Genomic DNA, 20,180 nt, shown 5'->3' on the forward strand with positions numbered 1-20,180 from the left:
CAAGACTATTAGTGGTCCCAAGAGGGCAGAAATCAAAGTAGTGGGCCAAGGGGAAGAGTTAAACCAAGATTCAAACCACCCCTGGCTCTGCTCTCTCTTCCTCTTGGCCATTCCCTCTCTAACCTTGGTCATTGAGTCCTTTACAATTCCAGAATGGTCTATGTAAAAACAGCATTCTTCTTTCAGGACCACACACAGACCTCCTTGCTGGAGAAAGAGGAGGTCTAGGCCTCTCCTGTTTTGGAGGACTACCTCAGATAATGAAGTCAAGGATTCCTGGATCTTAGAAATGGAATTTTCCATTTCCACTATATCAGCATCTACAGCGGACCTAAGACTCTGATAGCTCTGGCGTTGGAGTGCCAGCGATCACGCTCCTGTGGCCGTTCCTACCGCCCCCAGTCCCAGTCCCAGCAAGACAGAAATAGGTACCCCTATAGGTTCTCTCTTAATCCTGAGTTGGCTTTCATCCCAGTGGGACAATAATTGTTCATAGGGATGGTACACAAGTCTGGGAACTAGTTGTACCAGAACGCAAAAATCCTGAGTGTTTTCAAGTACCTGAGAGTTGACACATGGAGTAACTCCTGAGATGCATGCCCACCATCCCTCAAGGGGACGGGGGGCAGGAGGTAGGCAGGTACATTGGACTGAGGCAAAGTCTGATTACAAAGATGGGCATGTGAGGAGAAGATCTTTCCCACACATTCTCCCTGCCCAGTAATGGCAGCCAAGGTGAGTCTGGCATTATGTTGTTGCCTGCGGCACTGTGAGGCATCATCAGACAGGTTAATTGTCCCAACAAAGGCAATCCCCTCATAATAAGGGGGAGCTACTACATAACAAAGCCAGCAAGGGTTGGTAGCATTGGGGTTAGTGCTATTGATGACCTGAAAATCTTCCTGAACTAAATGAACTAAACGTGGTAACTCTGGATCGTCTTTGTGAGTGGGAACTACGCCTTGGTTAGCAAGGCTAGTCAGCCTGATAGAGGGAGCCCTTGGGGGAAGCAAAGGCTGAGGATCTTTAATAGGGGGCTTGGTGGGAGCCAGGATTTTATTGGGGCCTAAGGGGATATATGGGGTTTTGACCTTCAGTTTAATAGTGAACAATAGTCCATCATCATATCCCTCTTTGTAAAACCTAAGACTCCAGGTATAGCCCCTAGTCCAATCTAAGGCCTGTTTTCCTGGTTTAGTGAAAGTGATTCGAAGTGGTTGACACCATCCTGAGCATTTGGGGATATCTTTCCAATCCGAATTTCCGTGGCTCCCCATTTTCTGATGAGTATAATTTGCTGACACTTTGATGTAGTCCCAAACAGAGGAGGGCCCCCACGAGACATCTCCTGTGGTATCCCAGCCTTAATTCTTACAGAAAAATTCTGCCTTTCCTCCACACGTAGGGTTTAGGGACCGGTCTCAGTGGAGCCCAAGGCAAACATACAAAGGAAGAGCGCTCAGCATGCTCTTCTGATCTTTGGTAGAGCAACCTCCCCATGGGTCCAGCCCATGCTGCCTAGGTAGAGAAGGTGTTGAGGGAGTGGTCTGAGTATCAAAGTACTCTTCTAAGTCCCAGTTGGCTGGGGCTCCTCCTAAAGCCAATTTACAAACATCCGGAAAAAGGCCAGGCCACCAGGTATACAGGGTGGTGATCTTAGATAGACTCCAAATAGTCTCTCCCGCTGCGTTTATCACCTGCCAGGTTAGGTTGCATGGCTGATGAGGGCCAAGGGTAGAAGAGCACAAGGGAAAAAGACTAAGATACAGTACCAGGGAGAGGACCCGCATCTTCGGGCTGTTTGATGATCTTCAGCCTCAGAGGGTTCTCTGTAGTCTGGGCCTTCTAGGTTGGGTGATCTACTGGAATTCTAGTCTCAGTTGAGGGAGCAGGTTTCACATTCGAGGAGTGTATCCAGGCAGCAATTTCGTCCACCTTGACAGCCGTTGGGGTAGTCAGCAGTACTAGATAGGGTCTTTTCCGACGGGACTCAAGCGTCTGGGTGCAATGTCACCTCACATAGACTGAATCCCCAACCTGGAACCAATGTGAGGTTTTAGGGGTACCAGTTTCATAGGCAGCTTCCAGTTGTGACCATACTTTTTTCTGTACCACCTGCAGACCCTGGTGTACAAATCATTGTTACTATGTCAAGTGGGTTCAAGAATATCCCCCAGAAAAGTCATGAGAGGAGGAGTCCCATACAAGATTTCAAAAGGAGTCAGACTAAAATGGGAGTGGGTGTTTCTGACTCTAAACAGGGCCAAGGGAAGGAGCACCACCCAGTCAGCGCCAGTCTCCATGGTCAATTTAGTCAAGATCGCTTTTAGGGTTCTGTTAGCCCTCTCTACCTGTCCTGAGCTCTGAGGTCTGTAAATACAATGAAGTTTTCAATCGACCTCTAAGTACCTGGCCACTCCCTGGCTTACCTTGGCAATGAAGGAAGGGCCATTATCAGATCTGATTACCTTAGGTACTCCAAATCGGGGGAAAATTTCTTCCAGTATCTTTTTAACTACCACCGTTGTGGTCTCTTGCTTGGTAGGGAAGGCTTCTACCCATTCTGAGAAAGTGTCTATGAAAACTAGAAGATATTTGAAACCATACTCGCCTGGTTTTGTCTCGGTGAAGTCCACTTCCCAGTAGGCTCCCAGCTTATCTCCCCAAGGTCTCTTAGCCGGGTCAGCTTTGCTTCTGCAAGCATTTCCCTTCTGGCAGGGCACACAACTATGAACTATTTGTTCCACCAGGTGTTTCAGTCCTGGAATATAATACTTAGATCTTAAGGCAGTTTGAGTTAACTTCCTTTCCCCCAGGTGGGTCCATTGATGCATTGGCTTTATCATTGTCTGTGCTTGTTCCTGTGGTAGAATCTTCTATCCTGATGGTGTATACCAGAGTTCTTTTTCCTGATCACAACGGTTGTTGGGGTCTCCTGAGATAACCGCCAACAGAGTACCGTAACTTGGATCCTGGTGGTTCTGGGTCTCAGACTGCCATCACTGGGACAACTCTTGAGGCTACTGTTCTGGCCTCCTGGACTGCCAGTTTATTTCCTCTGGCTACAGAGGAGTCACCCCTCTGGTGGCCTGGACAGCAAATGATACTCACTTTTGCTGGCTTGTGTAAGGTTTTAATTTCAGATTTGTACTTGATCTTCTTTCCTCCAGGGGTTAGCAGGGGTTAGCAGGTGGTAGATGGCACCATGAACATGTGCTGTGGCGAAGGCATACCCGCTATCTGTATAGATGTTGATCTTCTTGCCTTCCCCCAACTCAAGGGCCTTGGTGAGGGCAACAAACTCAGCCTTTTGGGCAGAGGTTCCTTCAGGCAGAGCCTGTGCCCACACGATTTATTGTCTGTCTACCACGGCAGCACCCGGTCTCTGTTTTCCTTCTTCCAGGAACCTGCTCCCATCAATGAACCAAGTAGCCTCAGCATCTGCCAGGGGCTGATCAGACAGATCTTTGCACCAGCCATGTGCTTCAGCAAGCACTTGCTGACAGTCATGGATGGGAGGCTCAAGGTCAGGATCTGGAAGCAGTGTGACTCGGTTCAGGACCATAGGGGATGCAAACATGATTCTGTCAGAGTTGGGCAACAGAGTCTGATAGTAAGTCATACAAACATTAGTGAGCCACCGGTCAGGTGGCTGGCAAATCACGCTCTCCAGAGCGTGTGGAGCAGATACCACCAAGTCCTGTCCTATAGTTAATTTGTCTGTGTCTTTAACCAGCATAGCAACTGCGGCTACAAGTGGAAGGGCTTGGTCACATCTGGGAGACCCAGGGCAGGGTCTGACATTAGGGCTGTCTTAATGGCATTAAAAGCCCATTGTTCTTTTTCTCCCCAGACAAAGGGCTGTTTGTTCTTGGTGAGTGGGTATAATGGAGCCACCACCTCAGCGAATCCAGGTATCCATAGGTGACAGAAACCTACTGTGCCCCCAAAACTCTTGTTTTTGGTTAGTGGGTGGTAGAATATGGAACACAGTTTCTTTTCTAGCCTTCGACAGCCACCTCTTTCTCTCTTTAAGTAGATACCCCAGGTAACTAACCTGCCGGCTGCAGAGTTGGGCCTTCTTAGCTGAGGTGTGGTAGCCCAGTTCTCCTAGTTCAGTGAGAAGGTGTTTTGTTCCTTCTAAACACAGTTCCTTGCTGGAAGTGGCTAAAAGGAGGTCATCTACGTATTGCAACAGAGTTACCTGAGGATTGGCTGCCTGGAACGTGGCTAGATCTTGATGTAGGGCCTTGTCAAAGGTGGTGGGGGAGTTCTTGAAGCCCTGGGGCAGGTGAGTCAGGTGAGTTGGCCCTTCATGCCCGAGTCTGGGTCCTTCCATTCAAAGGCAAAATATTCCTGCCTCTTGGTGGCTAGGGACAGGCAGAAGAAGGCATCCTTGAGGTCCAGAACTGTGTACCAAGTTCTGGAGGGAGGCAAAGAGCTCAACAGGTTATATGGGTTGGGGACCATTGGGTGGAGGTCGGTCACCCACTTGTTCACTTCCCTGAGGTCCTGGATGGGCCAATAGTCATTAGTCCCAGGTTTCCGCACAGTGAGGAGTGGGATGTTCCAGGCAGACTGACATTTCCACAGAATCCCCAGCTGGAGGAGGCATAAAATGTGGGGTCGGATCCCATCTTGAGTCTCCTTGGACATAGGATACTGGTGGACTGTTATCGGGCTGGATTGGGCTTTCAGGTCTACATGGATGGGGGGCCTATTTTTGGCTTTCCACATCCCTGCAGTTTCTGTCCATGCCTGTGGTAATTCTGCAACCACCAGTCCAAATCTTTAGCTTTTTGACTCCCGTCTTCAAACAATTGATATTCATCTTCTAACTTCATGGTCAATACCTGGATAGACTCTCCCTGCCTAACCTTGACCTGTGGTCCCTCAGGGAGGAAATGGATTTGGGCCCCCATCTTAGTGAGGAGGTTTCTCCACAATAGGGGGTAGGGACATTCAGGAATAACAATGAACGAATGGGATACCCAGCCCATGCTAAGATCCACTGTTCTTTGGGTAATCCATGAGTATTGTTTGTTTCCTGGGGCTCCCTGGACCCAAGACTTCTTATTGGAAATTGGTCTGTTCGTTTGTAATAGGACTGAGGGTTGGGCCTCTGTATCCACAAGAAACTAGATGGGTTTCCCCTCTACCTTAAGGATTACCCTGGGTTCGGGGAGGGGGCCTGAACCCCGTCCTCCCTAGTCACTGTCCTCTTGCACAGCTAGCATCTTGGGGCCTAATGGTCTCTTCTCAGAGGCATAGGATCCCTTTTTTTTCCTTGGGACAGTCTTTTGCCCAATGACCTTTTTCTGAGTAAGCACATTGGTCCCTAGCCAGTGGCACTCTTCTGTTGCCAGGTACTGTCTTACTAGGTTCTCTAGTTCCTCCAACTACAGTGACCAAGATCCTATGGAGGTTCTTCTCCTGTCTCTTCTCTCTTTTGAGCTCTCTAGCTTCCTGTTCCTTCTGTTTTCTCTCCTCCCTTTCTTCTTCTGACTCTTGGTTATGATATACATTCTCAGCTACTTGCTCTAGCTCTCTCAAGGACTTGTCCTGTAATCCTCCAAGTTTCTGCAACTTTTTCCTGATATCTCTGCTAGATTGGTCAATACAGGCGACAGTAACTGTTGCCTTATGTTCTTCACTGCTAGGATCACAGGGGGTAAATTGACAAAAGACCTCCATGAATCTCTCTAAGAAGGCTGAGAGAGACTCATTCAGACCTTGCACCACTTCCCTTACCTTAATCAAATTGGTGGGGTGGCATGCTGCCCCCCCCCGAGACCTGCCATCAGAGCCTGGCAGTAGACCTTCAAGTGTTCCCTACCTTCTGAAGTGTTGAAGTCCCAGTCAGGTCTGGTCAATGGGAAGCCTGTGTCTATATCTGCAGACAGGAGGGAAGGACACCCATCATCCTCTGGGACATTCTTCCTGGCTTCCAAGAGGATGCATTGTTTTTCTTCAGTAGTAAAGAGGACCTGTAGGAGCTGCTGACAATCATCCCATGTAGGCTGATGGGTAAAAAGGAGAGATTCTACTAGGTTAGTCAGACCCTGGGGATTTTCAGAAAATGGGGGATTCTGAGGCTTCCATTTATAGAGGACAGCAGAGGAGAAGGGCCAATATTGGAGCAGTTGACACCTTGATCATTGGAAGGTTCATAAGCATGGAGAGGCAACACAGTTGAGGTCTTCTCGCCAAGACCTCTCATGAAGTCAAACCCTTTCCTACTGGGAGTCTGGAGCATCCTCCAGGATTCCTGTAGCCACAGCGTTACTGCATGGCAACCCACTGCTTCTGGCTACCCCAGTCAAGTGACTTCTTTGCAGAGCTTCAAAACCGAAACCAAGCTGATCAGTGGCTGAGTAGAGTCAGAGAAAGCAGAGAAGTACAGACAAGATAAACACAGAAAACACAAAAACACAACTGCAGTACCTGCTCAAGCGGTCCTCCAGTCTCCAGTCACTGGTTCCGAGAGAAGGGCTATTCCCAGCCAACGCACCAAATGTAAGACCCAAAGAGCCTTACGTCCAGGATGTCCCACTCAGAGAAACAGAGAGATGGAGATCAATGCAATAAGCATCAGGTTTATTGATCCAGCACTCTGGGGCCATCCTGCAATTGGGGCAGAGGTGACCCCCAACATTCCAAGCACACAGTTTTTATACAGTTATTGAGGGTAGACTTTGGCATGAATTGGTTTATACCAATTTGAGGCCTGAGCTGCCCTTTCTTGGCATTGGTGGCCCCAGGCAAGGTGTGGTATTAATCACCAGAAGGGGAAACTGAAACATTTTTGGTTGTTATCTGCACCTGCCCTGCCTTTAGGTCAGGTAAAGTTTGTATTGCTGGGACATTCCAAGAAGGGAATGTACAATCCTGGCAAGGTCTTTCAATAACCATCTTATGTTCTCTAAGATCACACACTTTCTTTAGTTCTTTGTTACTTCCTGGTGGGTTAAAACCCAAGACTCAAACATCAGCCCTTTCTCCTCCTCCATCAGCCATTCTCTTAAGGATGGCTTCGATTGTTTCATTTTTCTCTTAACTATGGTCCCTAGGCTGATGACTCTCAAACATAATTGAGCTTGAGATGACACTGGAGAGTGTGGAGATGGTCCAGTTCATTCCAGTATCCAGACGGAGTTGTTCTAAACCCCACCCACCTGGAGTGTTGGCCACACCATCTCCATACCCCATACCATCTTAACTCTCAGATTATTTTAGTTTTGTTTTGTAGTCTCTTTAGCTTGTTTGAAAAATATTTTTTTTTCACTAATGCGTATGTGTGTGTGTGTGTCTGTGTGAATATATGACATGTGTGTGCAGGGGCTCTTAGAGGCCAGAAGACATGGTTAGATCTGCTGGAGTTGGAGTTGTGTTGTTTTGAGGTGCCAGATGTGGGTGCCAGGAACTGAACTCCTGTCTTCTGGAAGAGCAGCAAACACTCTTAAGCACAGAAACCATTTCTCCATCCTTCACATCTCTTTAAAAAATTTTTTATTACTTTTTGGGGGTCTGGGCACATATGCAGTGGTGTGCAGGTGGTGATCAGAAGACAACGTGTGGGGGTCAGTTCTTCAGGCTTAGCAGCATGTGTCTTTTCTTACTAAGTCATCCCACAAGCCCCATCTTCTCTACAACTTCTCTAGTTTCATGGCAGCTTCCTAATCTGGGGGACACTTCAGAGTGTCAGCAAGGTAGATAGGAAAGAACGCAGGGCCAGAGTCCTTTAGGCACTCCATCCATAGGCCACACTTCGGCTATGCCTCCTCGTGCTTTCCTCCACTCCCACATGCCTCCCTTTGCTTCACTCCCTTCAAACTATGGAATGAGAGTAAACTGAGGCAGAGAACTGCATGAGAGTGGGCCAAGGAATGGAGTGATTCATGGGGATCAAGAGAGGGCCACAAGGGGTCACTAGGCCTTAGAAATGTTGAAGGGATAAGAGAAATAGAGAAAGGGCTTTCTGCTATGAGTGGTCTTGTAGAGAGGGGGCCTGGAGGTCCAGAGAACACTGCAGCACTATGCTGAGGCATGGGAGGGAAGTCTAGCATCTCTCCTCTGCTGATGCCAAGGCTTTGTATCTAGGGACAGTCTAGATTAATTTTGAATTTATTTAGTATATGTGTGTTTGTGTGTATCACACACACTGGAGGCTAGAGACTGATTTTGTGGTCATCTTCTTCATTCACTGGTTATGATTTTGAGACAAAGTCTCATATTGAACCCGAACTTGCCATTTCAGCCAGCCCAACTGGCCAATAGCCCCTGTATCTCTTATCTTCACTCTGTAAGTGTTAGGGTTCCAGAGCTGCACTGGCATGCCTTTTATGTGGGTGTTAGGATCTGAAATTGGGACCTTATGTTTGCCCAGAAAACACTTTTTCCCACCCCGACAGAGACTCTATAATTTGTTCTGGATTGTTGGAGTGTTCTGCCCATTTACTTATCATATATATATATATATATATATATATATATATATATATATCCATATCCATTATATATCCAATATATATATATGTATATACATATACATATATATATATTGGATAGTTAAATGATAAGTTCATACATCTAACATACATTGCATTTGGTGCTTCCTGTGTTCCAGGAAGTGTTCTTGCTGTTGATTTCCTCATGTCCTGTAGCCAACACACACGGTGTCTTCAAGTTCTAGTGGGCAACCAAGAGCAATGGTAACAGCCTGTATTGTTTTGTGTGGGGGTGCCCAGGATGCTCCTGATCAACACCTTGAGGGGAAGTATTCCACACCTGGCACTGGGCTTTTTATTTAGTGACAAAACACTTAGGAGAGAAAGGGTTGATCTTGGTTTGTGATTTTGGTTTCAGGTCATAGTCCTGCACATCAGGGGAGTCATAGCAGTGGGAGCTTGAAGCTTGAGGTCTTCAGCCACATTGGAGAGCAGAAAGAAATGCATGCACTTTAGCACGCAGTTCACACTAAGGGAGTTGAGGCCAAGTCTTCCCATATCAATGAACAAAATCAAGACAGTCCCCCAATGATGTGTTCTTAGACCAACCTTATCTCGGTGATCCTCACCAAAACTCTCTTCTGGGGTGACTAGGTTGTGTCCAGTTGACCAGTGAAACTGATCATCACATGGTGATGTACTGTGATGTAATTATACAAGGATATAATGGTGGCATTGGGGAGTTGTGCAAAGTGGCTGCAACCCAGACAGGTGGTAGCTTGGACCAGGCGAGGTGCCATGGAGGTGGGTGGAAACAGTCAGGCAGTGGCTACCAAGACTTGCTGAAGGACTAGGTGTGGGTTGAGTCACAGAGCTGAGGGCGAGGAGTCCAGAGCCACCTTGCTTTGCTGCTACAAGGAGGCAGACACCTGTCCTTGCTGAGGTGGGGGAAGCTGTGGGTGACAGAAGCTCAGAACATGGTATGTAGAAATAGTAAGTTCAGGGGGAAGAAGAATATATGGACAGAAGGGAGGGAGCTGAGAGAACTGAGGGATACTTGGGAATGTACCCAGGTGGTGATGGAGACTCCATGGAGGTGATGGGAGGGACTAAGGGCCTTGTGAGAGGATAGGGCTGTTTTTTCTGCCATATGTGCTAACGTGACTTTGTGAGTTTCCAGGGATGCTATATCGCTGCAAACCAGGTAGCTTAAACATCCAGAATACATTCTCTTACAGTCTGAAATCAACATGATGGCAGGGCTGTAACCCCTCTAAAGGTTCTAGGAGAAGCTACTGCCCTGTCTCTTCCAAGCTGCAGGTTCCAAGAATCAGACTGAGGCACTGTGTCTAATCTCTGCCTACCCCTATGCAGCCTTTACTCTGTGTCTATCTCTGTCTTCTCTTCACATTATTATTATTATTATTATTATTATTATTATTATTATTATTGTATGAGAGTTTTGCCTTCATGTATGTATGTGTACTATATGCATGCAGTACACACAGAGGTCAGAAGAGGTCACCAGAAGTCAGAAACCCTAAAGCAGGAATTAGAGATGCTTATGAGTCACCATGTAGGTGTTGGGAACTGAACTCCAGTCCTCTGTAAGAGTAAGGAGTGCTCTTAAGTGCTGAGCCATCTCTTCCATTCCCTTTCAGACCCTTATGAAGGAACACAACATTGGGCTGAAGCCATACTAATCCAAGGCTATGTAGACCTCTAATTATATCTGCACAATCCTCTTTATCCCATAAAGTTCCTGGCATAGTGAATGGGTGTAAGTTTTCCATTCATGTTACAATTACCTGTCAAGACCTCTTTCATAGCCTTCATGGATCTCATTCCAATTCATAAATACCAAAGCCAGAAGAAACAGCAGCCTGCTTGGCTTTGCACCTACAAATTCTGTTTTGCAAAAAAGTGAGTGAGGTTAAGGTTCACCTTCACCTCAAGGTGTGAAGAAAGCCATGGCAGGTGGTGCTGTGCAAGGACTCCAGGCATCTTGGGACTTGAGCCTAGGGTCCCGGGACCGGGTGATTGTGCCAATCTTAGATGGCAAAGTGGAGGAGCTCCAGCTGATCATCTGGGTTCTAAAGATGGAAAATATGATCTCACCATATAGGCTACTTCGTAACATGATTTTCTTGCTCTAAAAATATTGACAACATTTTCTCAGGTCATTAAATATTCTTCAACAATTGTGCTTTTTAAATGGCCGCATAGCCGTCCATCAAATAAAAGTACTGCTGTTTATATAATGAATACCTTATGGTAATCCACTGGGGCTGTTTCTGTACTATACATAAGATAAATACCACTGAGATGAACAACTTCTGTTATAAATCCCTGTGAACATCTTTGATTATTTTCAAATGGGCTCATTTTAAATAACCATGAACCGTGAGTTGATGATTTGCCATAACAATTTCTGCTCACTGTTTTCTTTATGAATGAAAACTTCTCCTTCAGGCAGAAATAAAAAAAAAAAACGGGCAAAAAGTTCTGAGAACATCTGGCTTATGGTCTGACACTGTTTTGGAATTCAGCTGGGCTCCCAAATTTTGAAATGTCTTATCTCTAATCATTTCACGGCAGGTTTCATCTTCCTTCTGGAGACACAGGCATGATGCTTCCTGTTGGCCTAGAGCCACGGCTACCAGAGAAAAGCAGGCTTGAAGTCTGGTTTCCCTCAATACAGCATTATTTCCTCAGTGTTCAGGAGCAGGAGTTTTGGTTGAGACAGAAAGGACTCCTGAGATAAAAAAAGGTGCTTTTGAAACAGTGGCATCCTTTTACCGGGACCATCCTAGTAAACAAGATAAGGCACTTGTTTGTGTTGGCTACTATCTTATCTCTGTGAAAAACATCTGACAAAGTAACTGAAGGAAGAAAGGGAGGAAGGGAGGAAGAGCCAAGCACCTAAAGGAAGGAAAGAAGGAAGAAGGGAGGGAGAGACAAAGGGAGAGAGGGGGTGGGAGGAAGAAATGGAGGGATGGAAGAAGGAAAAGAGGGGTTGGAAAGGACAAAGGGAGGGAGGGAGCGGGAAGGAGGACAAGAATGACAGAGGAAGGAAGAAGGGAGGGAGAGAGGAAGAAAGGGAGGCAGGAAGGACTCATTCTGGTTCCCTGTGTGAGGATAAAGTCTGTCATTATGGTGAAGCCATGGTCACATCAGAAGCAGAGAGAGAGAGGGGAGGGAGAGGAGGAGGGGGAGGGGGAAGAGAGAGAGAGAGAGAGATGCTGGTAACTCATTTCTCTCATTTTTACTCAGTCTAGGCCCCTGTCTCATGGAATGATGTCACCTCCCTCAGGATGGGTCTTCATAGATAAACTGGATATGATTCCATGGTGATCCGAAAGACGGTGAAGTGGAGCCATCCTGATGCCATTGTCTCAATCATTGCTAAGCAGGCTGGGGCTCACACAGCAGGGAGTGAGGCCACAGTGTAGATCGAGTAGTAGAAATGGAAGCTTATGGAACTCGAACCCACCACGGTATATGCCAGCAAGGGCCACCATTATCTCTGCAGTTTTGAGCACTGGTGATATGTCAGATCATAGCTTACAGTGCCATTACGTATGCCAGCATTCAGTTTTGTCAAGTTATGTTGTCAAGGCAGCAATAACACTGAGCAGTGGTCTCCTATTCCTGTGATTTCATATATCCAAAGGTATTTGGGGGCTGTAGAGATAGCCCAGTGGACAAGTTCTTACTGTTCAACAATGAGGACCTTAATTCAAGCCCTCAGCTTCCGCGTGAAAACTCAGACTTGCCTAAAGCTACACATGCAATCCCAGCACTGTAGGAGGCAGAGACAGAAGGATCTGCTAGCCTTGCTGGCTGCCAGGTTCACCAAGAGACCCTATCTTAAAGGAATACAGCAGAGAGGGATAGAACAGAACATCACATCTAATGTCTTTTCCTGGCTACTGAGTGAGCACACATATGTATTTATACTATACTCTGTACACATGTTATACACACACACTCAGAGAGAGAGGGGGAGAGAGAGAGAGGAGGGAGGGAGGGAGGGAGAGAGAGAGAGAGAGAGAGAGAGAGAGAGAGAGAGAGAGAGAGAGAGAGAGAGAGAGAGAGAATTTCATGTCAAAATGAGAAGGAAAGCTATAAGCTCTGAAGACCATCATTGTAATAAAGTCAATGCCATCTTACAGAAACCAAGTACAATGCCCTGAGCAATGATCTTCGTCTCCTCAGGAAAAATGAAATCTGTGCCCAGGACTTCCAAGATGGAGAAGCCACTGTCAGTGGCCACAACCTGTTGACAGCTTTGCCTAGACAAATGGCTGCTCCAGCATGGAGTGGGACACAGAAGGAGCTTCAAATCTACTTCCCTGTCTCCATTGCATCTCCTTCCTCTATCCTGGGTAGAATTCTAATCCTTTCCCCATGTTCTTGGAAGGAGAGACAGTGGATATAAAATTCAAAAACCATGAGGTGGAGACTGAGAAGAGAGAAGCATGTGAACATGCAGGCAGAACATATGTGTGTGTGTGTGTGTGTGTGTGTGCACGTGCGCATGTGTGTATATGTGTAGGTGTGTGTATGTATGCACATGTGTGTATATATGTGTGTGTGCATGTGTGTATATGTGTAGGTGTATGTGTGCATGTGTATGTGTATGTGTGTGTGCATGTGCATGTGTGTATGTGTGTATATATTGTATGTGTGTGTTTAAGTGTAGGTGTGTGTGTATGTGTGTATATGTGTATATGTGTGTGTGCATGTGCATGTGTATATGTGTATATGTTTGTGTATGTGTGTATGTGTGTGTGTACATATGTGTATGTGTGTATATGTGTGTGTGCATGTGTGTATATGTGTAGGTGTGTGTATGTGTAGGTGTGTGTGTGTGTGTGTGTGTGTGTATGTGTGTGTGTATGTTGCTGTCCTCTTGCACTCACACTAAGTGGAACTAGGTAGGTGGAAAAGCCTTGTTGGTCTCCACATGGCTAAATCAGAATAGAACTGGAGGTCTTCAGGCTGGCTTTCTACCAACACCTCTGTGCTGATTTGTGACATTGGCATAGCACGGCTGATGTATTCATGCGTGCACCTTGCTCTCTCACACACTTGAGCAAGGAAGGACTGTGATTACACAACCGTCTGCCTACAATGGGGCCTTAGTAAACCCACTGATGGAAAAGGCAGGGGATTAAAAGCTAATGCGCTGGTGAACAGAATTACAGAAGCTTGTCCCACCCCTTCGCCATGGCTTTACTTGGGGATTAACAGAGGTATTCAGGCACAGAGGCAAAGTTCACATTCGTGGTCTCTGTCAAAAGCAGTTGCCATCCACATGAAGAGGATGCAAGTCGGGGTGATTTTTACATCAGATCTGACTTGCCAGGAAGGATGAGGTTTCTGAAGTTAGAAGTCATCTACTGGGGCCCTGCTCTAGACCCTTACTAAATGTTTAACCATCTCAGGAATGAGTTCCATCTTCCTGGCAGTATCAAAGCTGAGTTCAGGTTCCAAGGCCCTGGAATCCAACCCCTATCCTGTTCGTCCAGATGCTTTATGTTGGTCTGTTAACCAGTAAAGGATGTAAAGAGGGAAGATGCTGTTGTCCTGTCACCTACACTAAGGCACACAAGTCATAAATGTGCTGCTTGTCTTGATGTAATTGACTGTGTGCAGCTCACATTCTCCTTGTTCCCTTACCATTCCTAATTCCAGGTCAGAGTCAGGAGACCTGACTGCCAAAGCTGAATCAGGATCCTGAAACCAGGTGACTCAGATAAGGCCTAGTCGCCAAGGTTAACTTTCTTGTTTAACCCCTTGTGCCAAAATGTGATTGGTTAATGCAACAGCCCACCCTGATCCCCCTTGCATTGTGTTCCCATTCTACAAAAATGTAGTACAATTTCCCTTACGGGGCGCTGTTTAGATCCCAAACTGACCGCCTCCCTGAGCGCTCAGAAAATAAAGCTTTCATCTTTTTAAATTAGATATTTTCTTTATTTACATGTCATATGATTTCTCCTTTCCCAGTTTCCCCTCCAAAAAACAAAAGAACAAACAAACAAAAACAAGAACAAACCCCTGTTGCCTTCCCCTCCCCTTGCTTGCCACCCCACCTTCTCTCACTTATTGGCCCTGGCATTCCCCTATACTAGGGCACAGAACCTTTACAGGCCAAGGGCCTCTCCTCCCATTGATGATTGATTTTGCAATTCTCTACTATACACATGCTGCCAGAACAATCAGACCCCTCCATGTGCAGTCCTTGGTTGGTGGTTGAGACCCTGGGAACTCTGAGGGTTCTAGTTAATTCATATTGTTGTTCGTCCTAAGGGGCTGCAAACCGTTCAGCTCCTTTGGTCCTTTCTCTAACTCCTTCATTGGGGACCCTGTACTCAGTTCAATGGATGGCTGTGAGCTTCTCCATCTGTATTATTCAGGTACTGTCAGAGCTTCTTAGGAGATAGCTATATTAGGCTAGTTTGTCCTTCCTTCAGTCTCTGCTCCATAATTAGTCTCTGCAACTCCTTCTGTAGGTATTTTGTTTCCCCTTTTAAGAAGGAATTAAATGTCCACAATTTGGTCTTTCTTCTTCTTGAGATTCTTGTGGTTTGTGGGTTATTCTTCCTGTATTCTGAACTTCTGGGCTAATAACCATTTATCAGAGAGTGCATACCATGTATGTTCTTTTGTGATTGGGTTACCTCACTCAGGATGATCTTCTCCAGATCCATCCATTTCCCTAAGAATTTCATAATTTCATTGTTTTTAATAGCTAAGACTCCATTGTGTAAATGTACCACAATTTCTGTATTCATTCCTCTGTTGAGGGGCACCTGGGTTGTTTCCAGCTTCTGGCTATTATAAATAAGGCTAAAGCTTTCATTTTTAAGCTTCCATATCTGAAGTGAGTTTTCTCGGCTTCTACTCTGAACCCAACAGTCTCAAATGGCAGACATAAACATACGTCTAACCCTGCTTGAACACATACACACCTCTAACACCCAGGTTATGTACTGATAGTCATTGTCTCTATGCGTGTAATCACAGTTGTCACTTCTGGGTTCTTTGGACACCTCACTCCAGTGTTGAGTTCAGATTCAAGCAGATGGCATGTGATTGTGTATCCTGGAGTCCTTGGGTCCTGTTGTGGAGGCTTGGGACTACCTCAGTAGGGAGGGAAAACCAGTTTGTGGTGCTTACACTTCTCCCCCCAGCTTCAATACAAACACTCAAGCTTTCCTCCCAGACTCCTGCTGTTCCCAGTTGAGAGAGAGCATCTGCATCCTTGGCTTTAAAAGTCAGGAAGAAGCCCCAAGTGATAGGGCAGACAGGCAGAGATGGGCTGAGAGGTGCAGCACAGTTCAGAGAGTGACCGCTCCCCAGAAGTTCTTTCCTGCTCAGATGGTCTCCTCTCACATTCACTTATAGCACGTGCCCATCTGTACAGCATCTTCATCTCCCTGGGGTCAAAGGCGACTTCATTTTTCAGCTGTAGTCCAGTTACTTAGTTAAAAGCCAGGAAAATTATCACCTCCAATCACAGCAAAGGTTCCTAGGAGGAATAGTCAAGCAGAGCTTGGAAAACTAGAAAGTGACCATATACATGGCCACCAACCTTAAAGAAAAGAAACTTCCTGTCTTAGTCAGGGTTTCTGTTCCTGCACAAACATCATGGCCAAGAAGTAAGCAAGCTGGGGAGGAAAGGGTTTATTCAGCTTACACTTTCACACTGCTGTTCATCACCAAAGGAAGTCAGTACTGGAACTCAAGCAGGTCAGGAAGCAGGAGCTGAGGCAGAGGCCATGGAGGGATGTTACTTACTAGCTTGCTTCTCCTGGCTTGCTCAGCTTGCTTTCTTATAGAACCCAAGACCACCAGCCCAGGGATGGTCCTACCCACAATGGGCTGGGCCTTCCACTCTTGATCACTAATTGAGAACTTACAGCTGGATCTCATGGAGGCATTTCCTCACCTGAAGCTCCTTTATCTGTGATAACTCCAGCTTGTGTCAAGTTGACACACAAAACCAGCCAGTATACCTCCCCTTATCATAAGTGAATTCAGATTTGGATTTCATCTACAAACATCCTTGACACCATGCATGCTTAGAGAGGCTTCTGAACACCAGGAGACCCACTCTCTCAACTCCTGTCTTTTTTCAGAGAGGAAGAGAAAAAAAAAACATATGGACCATGAATCTGGTCCTCACATGGCTCCTTTAAAAATCAGTGTGGGTAACCCCAGAGAAGGAAGTGATGGGGTGGGGTGACGGCTTAGTAGGTAAAGTGTGACCATCCGGCAGGATGACCCCTGTTTGGATTCCCAGAATTCACATAAAAAGCACATGGATGTCACACAACCTTCAGCCTACAGTGAGTCCTAAGTAAGCCACGGGTGGAAAAGGCAGGGGATTAAAAGCAGATGAGCTGGTGTAAAAAGCTGAGTGTGGTGGTGTGTGCCTGTAATGCCAGTCTTCAGGGTGTGTGTGTGTGTGTGTGTGTGTGTAGACAGGTAGACCCTTGAAGCTCATTGGCCATCCAGCTTAGCCAAATCAAAGACCTTCATGTTCAGTGAGAGACCTTGTCTCAAAAAATCAAAGGTAGAGAGTGACAGAGGAGGATGCTTGTTCCTAACCTTTGACCTCCACATGTGCTTACATGTACTCGAGTGAACATGTGTGCAAATAAACACACACACACCCACACACAGAGACAGAGACAGACAGAGACAGGCAGAGACAGAGAGACAGAGACAGAGACAGACAGAGAAACAGAGGTGGAGGTCACCAGGAATTAACACAATGATACAATAAATAGCTAAGTCCCACTAGCCTGTGTCTATACCCACACTGGTAACCAGAATGTGTAAACATAGTGACTCTGCTCTCCAGCCAGGGATTTGACAAACTTGCCTGGCAAAGTAAAGCCATTAACACCGACTTGTGAAAGGCTTCCCATGTTGGCCATGTTTACTTGGTAATTGCTTATTTATTGGCTTTTCTCCCTGCCTGAGAAAAGCTCCCTGAGAGCAGACACCATGTTCCTTTTATTTCCCTTGCATCTGGGTTCAGATCTTGGGGCTGGAGAGACTCGTTCAGTGGCAGAGAACCTCGTGCAAGGTCTGAGGCTTCATTCCCATAACCAAAAGGCATGGGGCATGCACACACATATCAGTGAATGCTGGCTTAATGACTGGTCCATTAAAACACATAGAGAAGCCTACATCAGGGGCTGAGGGTGTAGGTTGGTGGTAGAACATACGCCTAGCCAAGTTCAGGACTCCAGGTTCCATTTCTGGTGTCATAAGAAATCAAAACAAACACAGTCTTTGGGAGATATGGGTCTTCCAGTTCCTCTGAAACATGGTGCTTAAAGGGAGAACAGGGACTAATCTAAATAAGTATAATTTCAAAGATTTCATTTTAATTCGAGCAAAACACCTTACAAGGGCATGAACTGATTTTTACCACAAGGTATTTTAAAAAGGCTGGAAGCTATGGACAAGTCATTAGGATCAAACTTCTTGTAGTTCACAAAACAAGAACAGGCAAATGACCCTTTGGGCAAAGCGTAGGAGGGTGGTCTAGTTTGCTTCTAGTTGCTGTGATAAACCTTAGGACCAAAAGCAACTTGAGGGGGAAAGGATGTATTTGGATTTCAGTTTAAGGTCCATAATCTGAGGGAAGCCATGCCAGGAATTCAAGGCAGTCACTTAGAGATAGGAACTGAAGCAGAGACCATAGAGGAGTGGCACTAACTTGCTTGCTTCCTCTGGCTTCCTCAGCTCAGCTATCTTTCTTATGTAGCCCAGGCTCACCTGCCTAGGGGTAATACTTGCCCACAGTGGTCTGGGTCCTCCCACAAAAGTCAACAATCAAAAAATGCCCCCACAGATGGGCCCACAGGCACATCTTATAGAGGCAATTCTTCATTGAGACTCTCTCTTCCCAGGTATTAACTAGTTTGGGTCGAGTTGAAAAATCATCATGACATATACAATCATGAGAACATGAGTTTGGATTCCTAGGATCCACACAAAGCCAGATGAGGTGGTGCATATGTGTAACTTTGGTTCTTCTACTGAGAGATGGGAAGTGGAGGATTTCTGGAAGTTGTTGGGCTAGTCAGTCTAGAGTACACATCAGATGAATACCAAGTAGACTGTGTCTCCAACAAGGTGGAAGGTGAGAACCGACACTGGAGGTTGCCCTCTGACCTTTACTTTTATGTTGTAGCTCATGCCCATCAGCACTTACGTACATGAACACATGTGTGCATGCAAACGCACACATGCACACAATATACATGTGTATACATGCACACTTGCACACACACATGCACACACATGCACACACATGCACACACATGCACACACACACACACACACACACATATATATATATATATATATATATATATATATATGCACACATGCCTACATGCACACACACAGATTTTCAAACGAGTTTGTGAAACAAAGCAAATTCAAGTATTTTAAAATTTCCCTCAAAAAGCACGAAAATGCTGCAAGAGTGCAGTTGCCAACCAGGAGTTCTATACCCAGTGAAAATATCCTTCAACAGAGAAGATTAATTGTCATTTTCAGGAAAACAAAAACTGAGCAGTTTAATCTCTAAGGCCTAAACTTAAGGAAACACAAAGAGAAAGTGGTTTTGGCAGCGAGCTTGGAGACAAACAAGGAAATGAAAGGCAACAAGAGGCAATAATTTGATAGGTAACTAACAATTGTTGACTGTATATAAAGAAAAACAACAAAACCAAACAGATTTGACATATCTGGATAATTAAAATTGGTGACACAGTGGCATGTATAAGAGTGGCTTGGTGGGCTGGTGAGATGGCTCAGTGGGTAAGAGCACCAACTGCTCTTCTGAAGGTCATGAGTTCAAATCCCAGCAACCACATGGTGGCTCACAATCATCTGTAATGAGATCTGATGCCCTCTTCTGGTGCATCTGAAGACAGCTACATTGTACTGACATATAACAATAAATTAATCTTTAAAAAAAAAAAAGAAGAAGAAGAAGAGTGGCTTGGTGGTGGCTTGCCTATCCTGAATCCCCTAGTGAGGGTCTAGGGTTTGGCTCAGCAGAGGGGTATAAAGCCTTGGACTCTATTCCTAGTACAGAACAACAACAAAGATTGAACCTATTTTCTCTGACGGTTGTGTTTTTATCAGATCTTCATCATGAATACACACACACACACACACACAAAAAGAAGAATTTTTCTGTGTGGTGCTGGGGGCGTGGCAAGGGAAGCTAGCGCTCAGTACCTGCTGGGCTGGTGCTGGGCTGGTGCTGGGCTGCTGCTCAGCATTCCCAGGGCTTCTAGATGTCCAAAGGTCCTGTCTTATCTAGGAATGGAAGAAGTGTACCAGGTCATGATGAACTTTAACAAGCTTCTCCACAATCATTAAAAGAAGTGCAAATAACTCAGAAATGTCGACATTATGAGAGGAGCAAATGGAACATGGAGCAATGAAAAACTCATTCAAGGGAAAACTAGGAAGCAGAAAAGTCATAGCGAATGTTCAGACAGACGGTGGACTTAAAGCAAATACACTGGCATTTACATTAAGTGTAAATGAATCAATTTAGTGCAAAGACCACTATCATTTTTAAAAATATTTATTTTATTTTCATTTGTGTGCGGTTGTGTGGGAGAGGCTGTGTGTGTGTGTGTGTACACATGTGTGTGCCTGCAGAAAGAGGTGTTGGGTCCC

General features: G+C 45.8%; 1 protein-coding gene across 1 annotated transcript; it reads right to left on the reverse strand.

Moving 5' to 3' along the window:
• Nucleotides 1-3,139: 3,139 nt before the first annotated feature.
• On the reverse strand, nt 3,140-7,209 carry LOC116067887. Its single transcript, XM_031336889.1, is given in 6 exon segments — nt 3,140-3,307; nt 4,058-4,299; nt 4,302-4,772; nt 4,775-5,122; nt 5,837-5,893; nt 7,176-7,209. Coding segments are annotated over 6 exon segments (1,320 nt in total).
• Nucleotides 7,210-20,180: the final 12,971 nt, after the last annotated feature.

The sequence above is a fragment of the Mastomys coucha genome, unplaced genomic scaffold, assembly GCF_008632895.1.
Source record: "Mastomys coucha isolate ucsf_1 unplaced genomic scaffold, UCSF_Mcou_1 pScaffold22, whole genome shotgun sequence".
Lineage (NCBI taxonomy): Eukaryota > Metazoa > Chordata > Mammalia > Rodentia > Muridae > Mastomys > Mastomys coucha.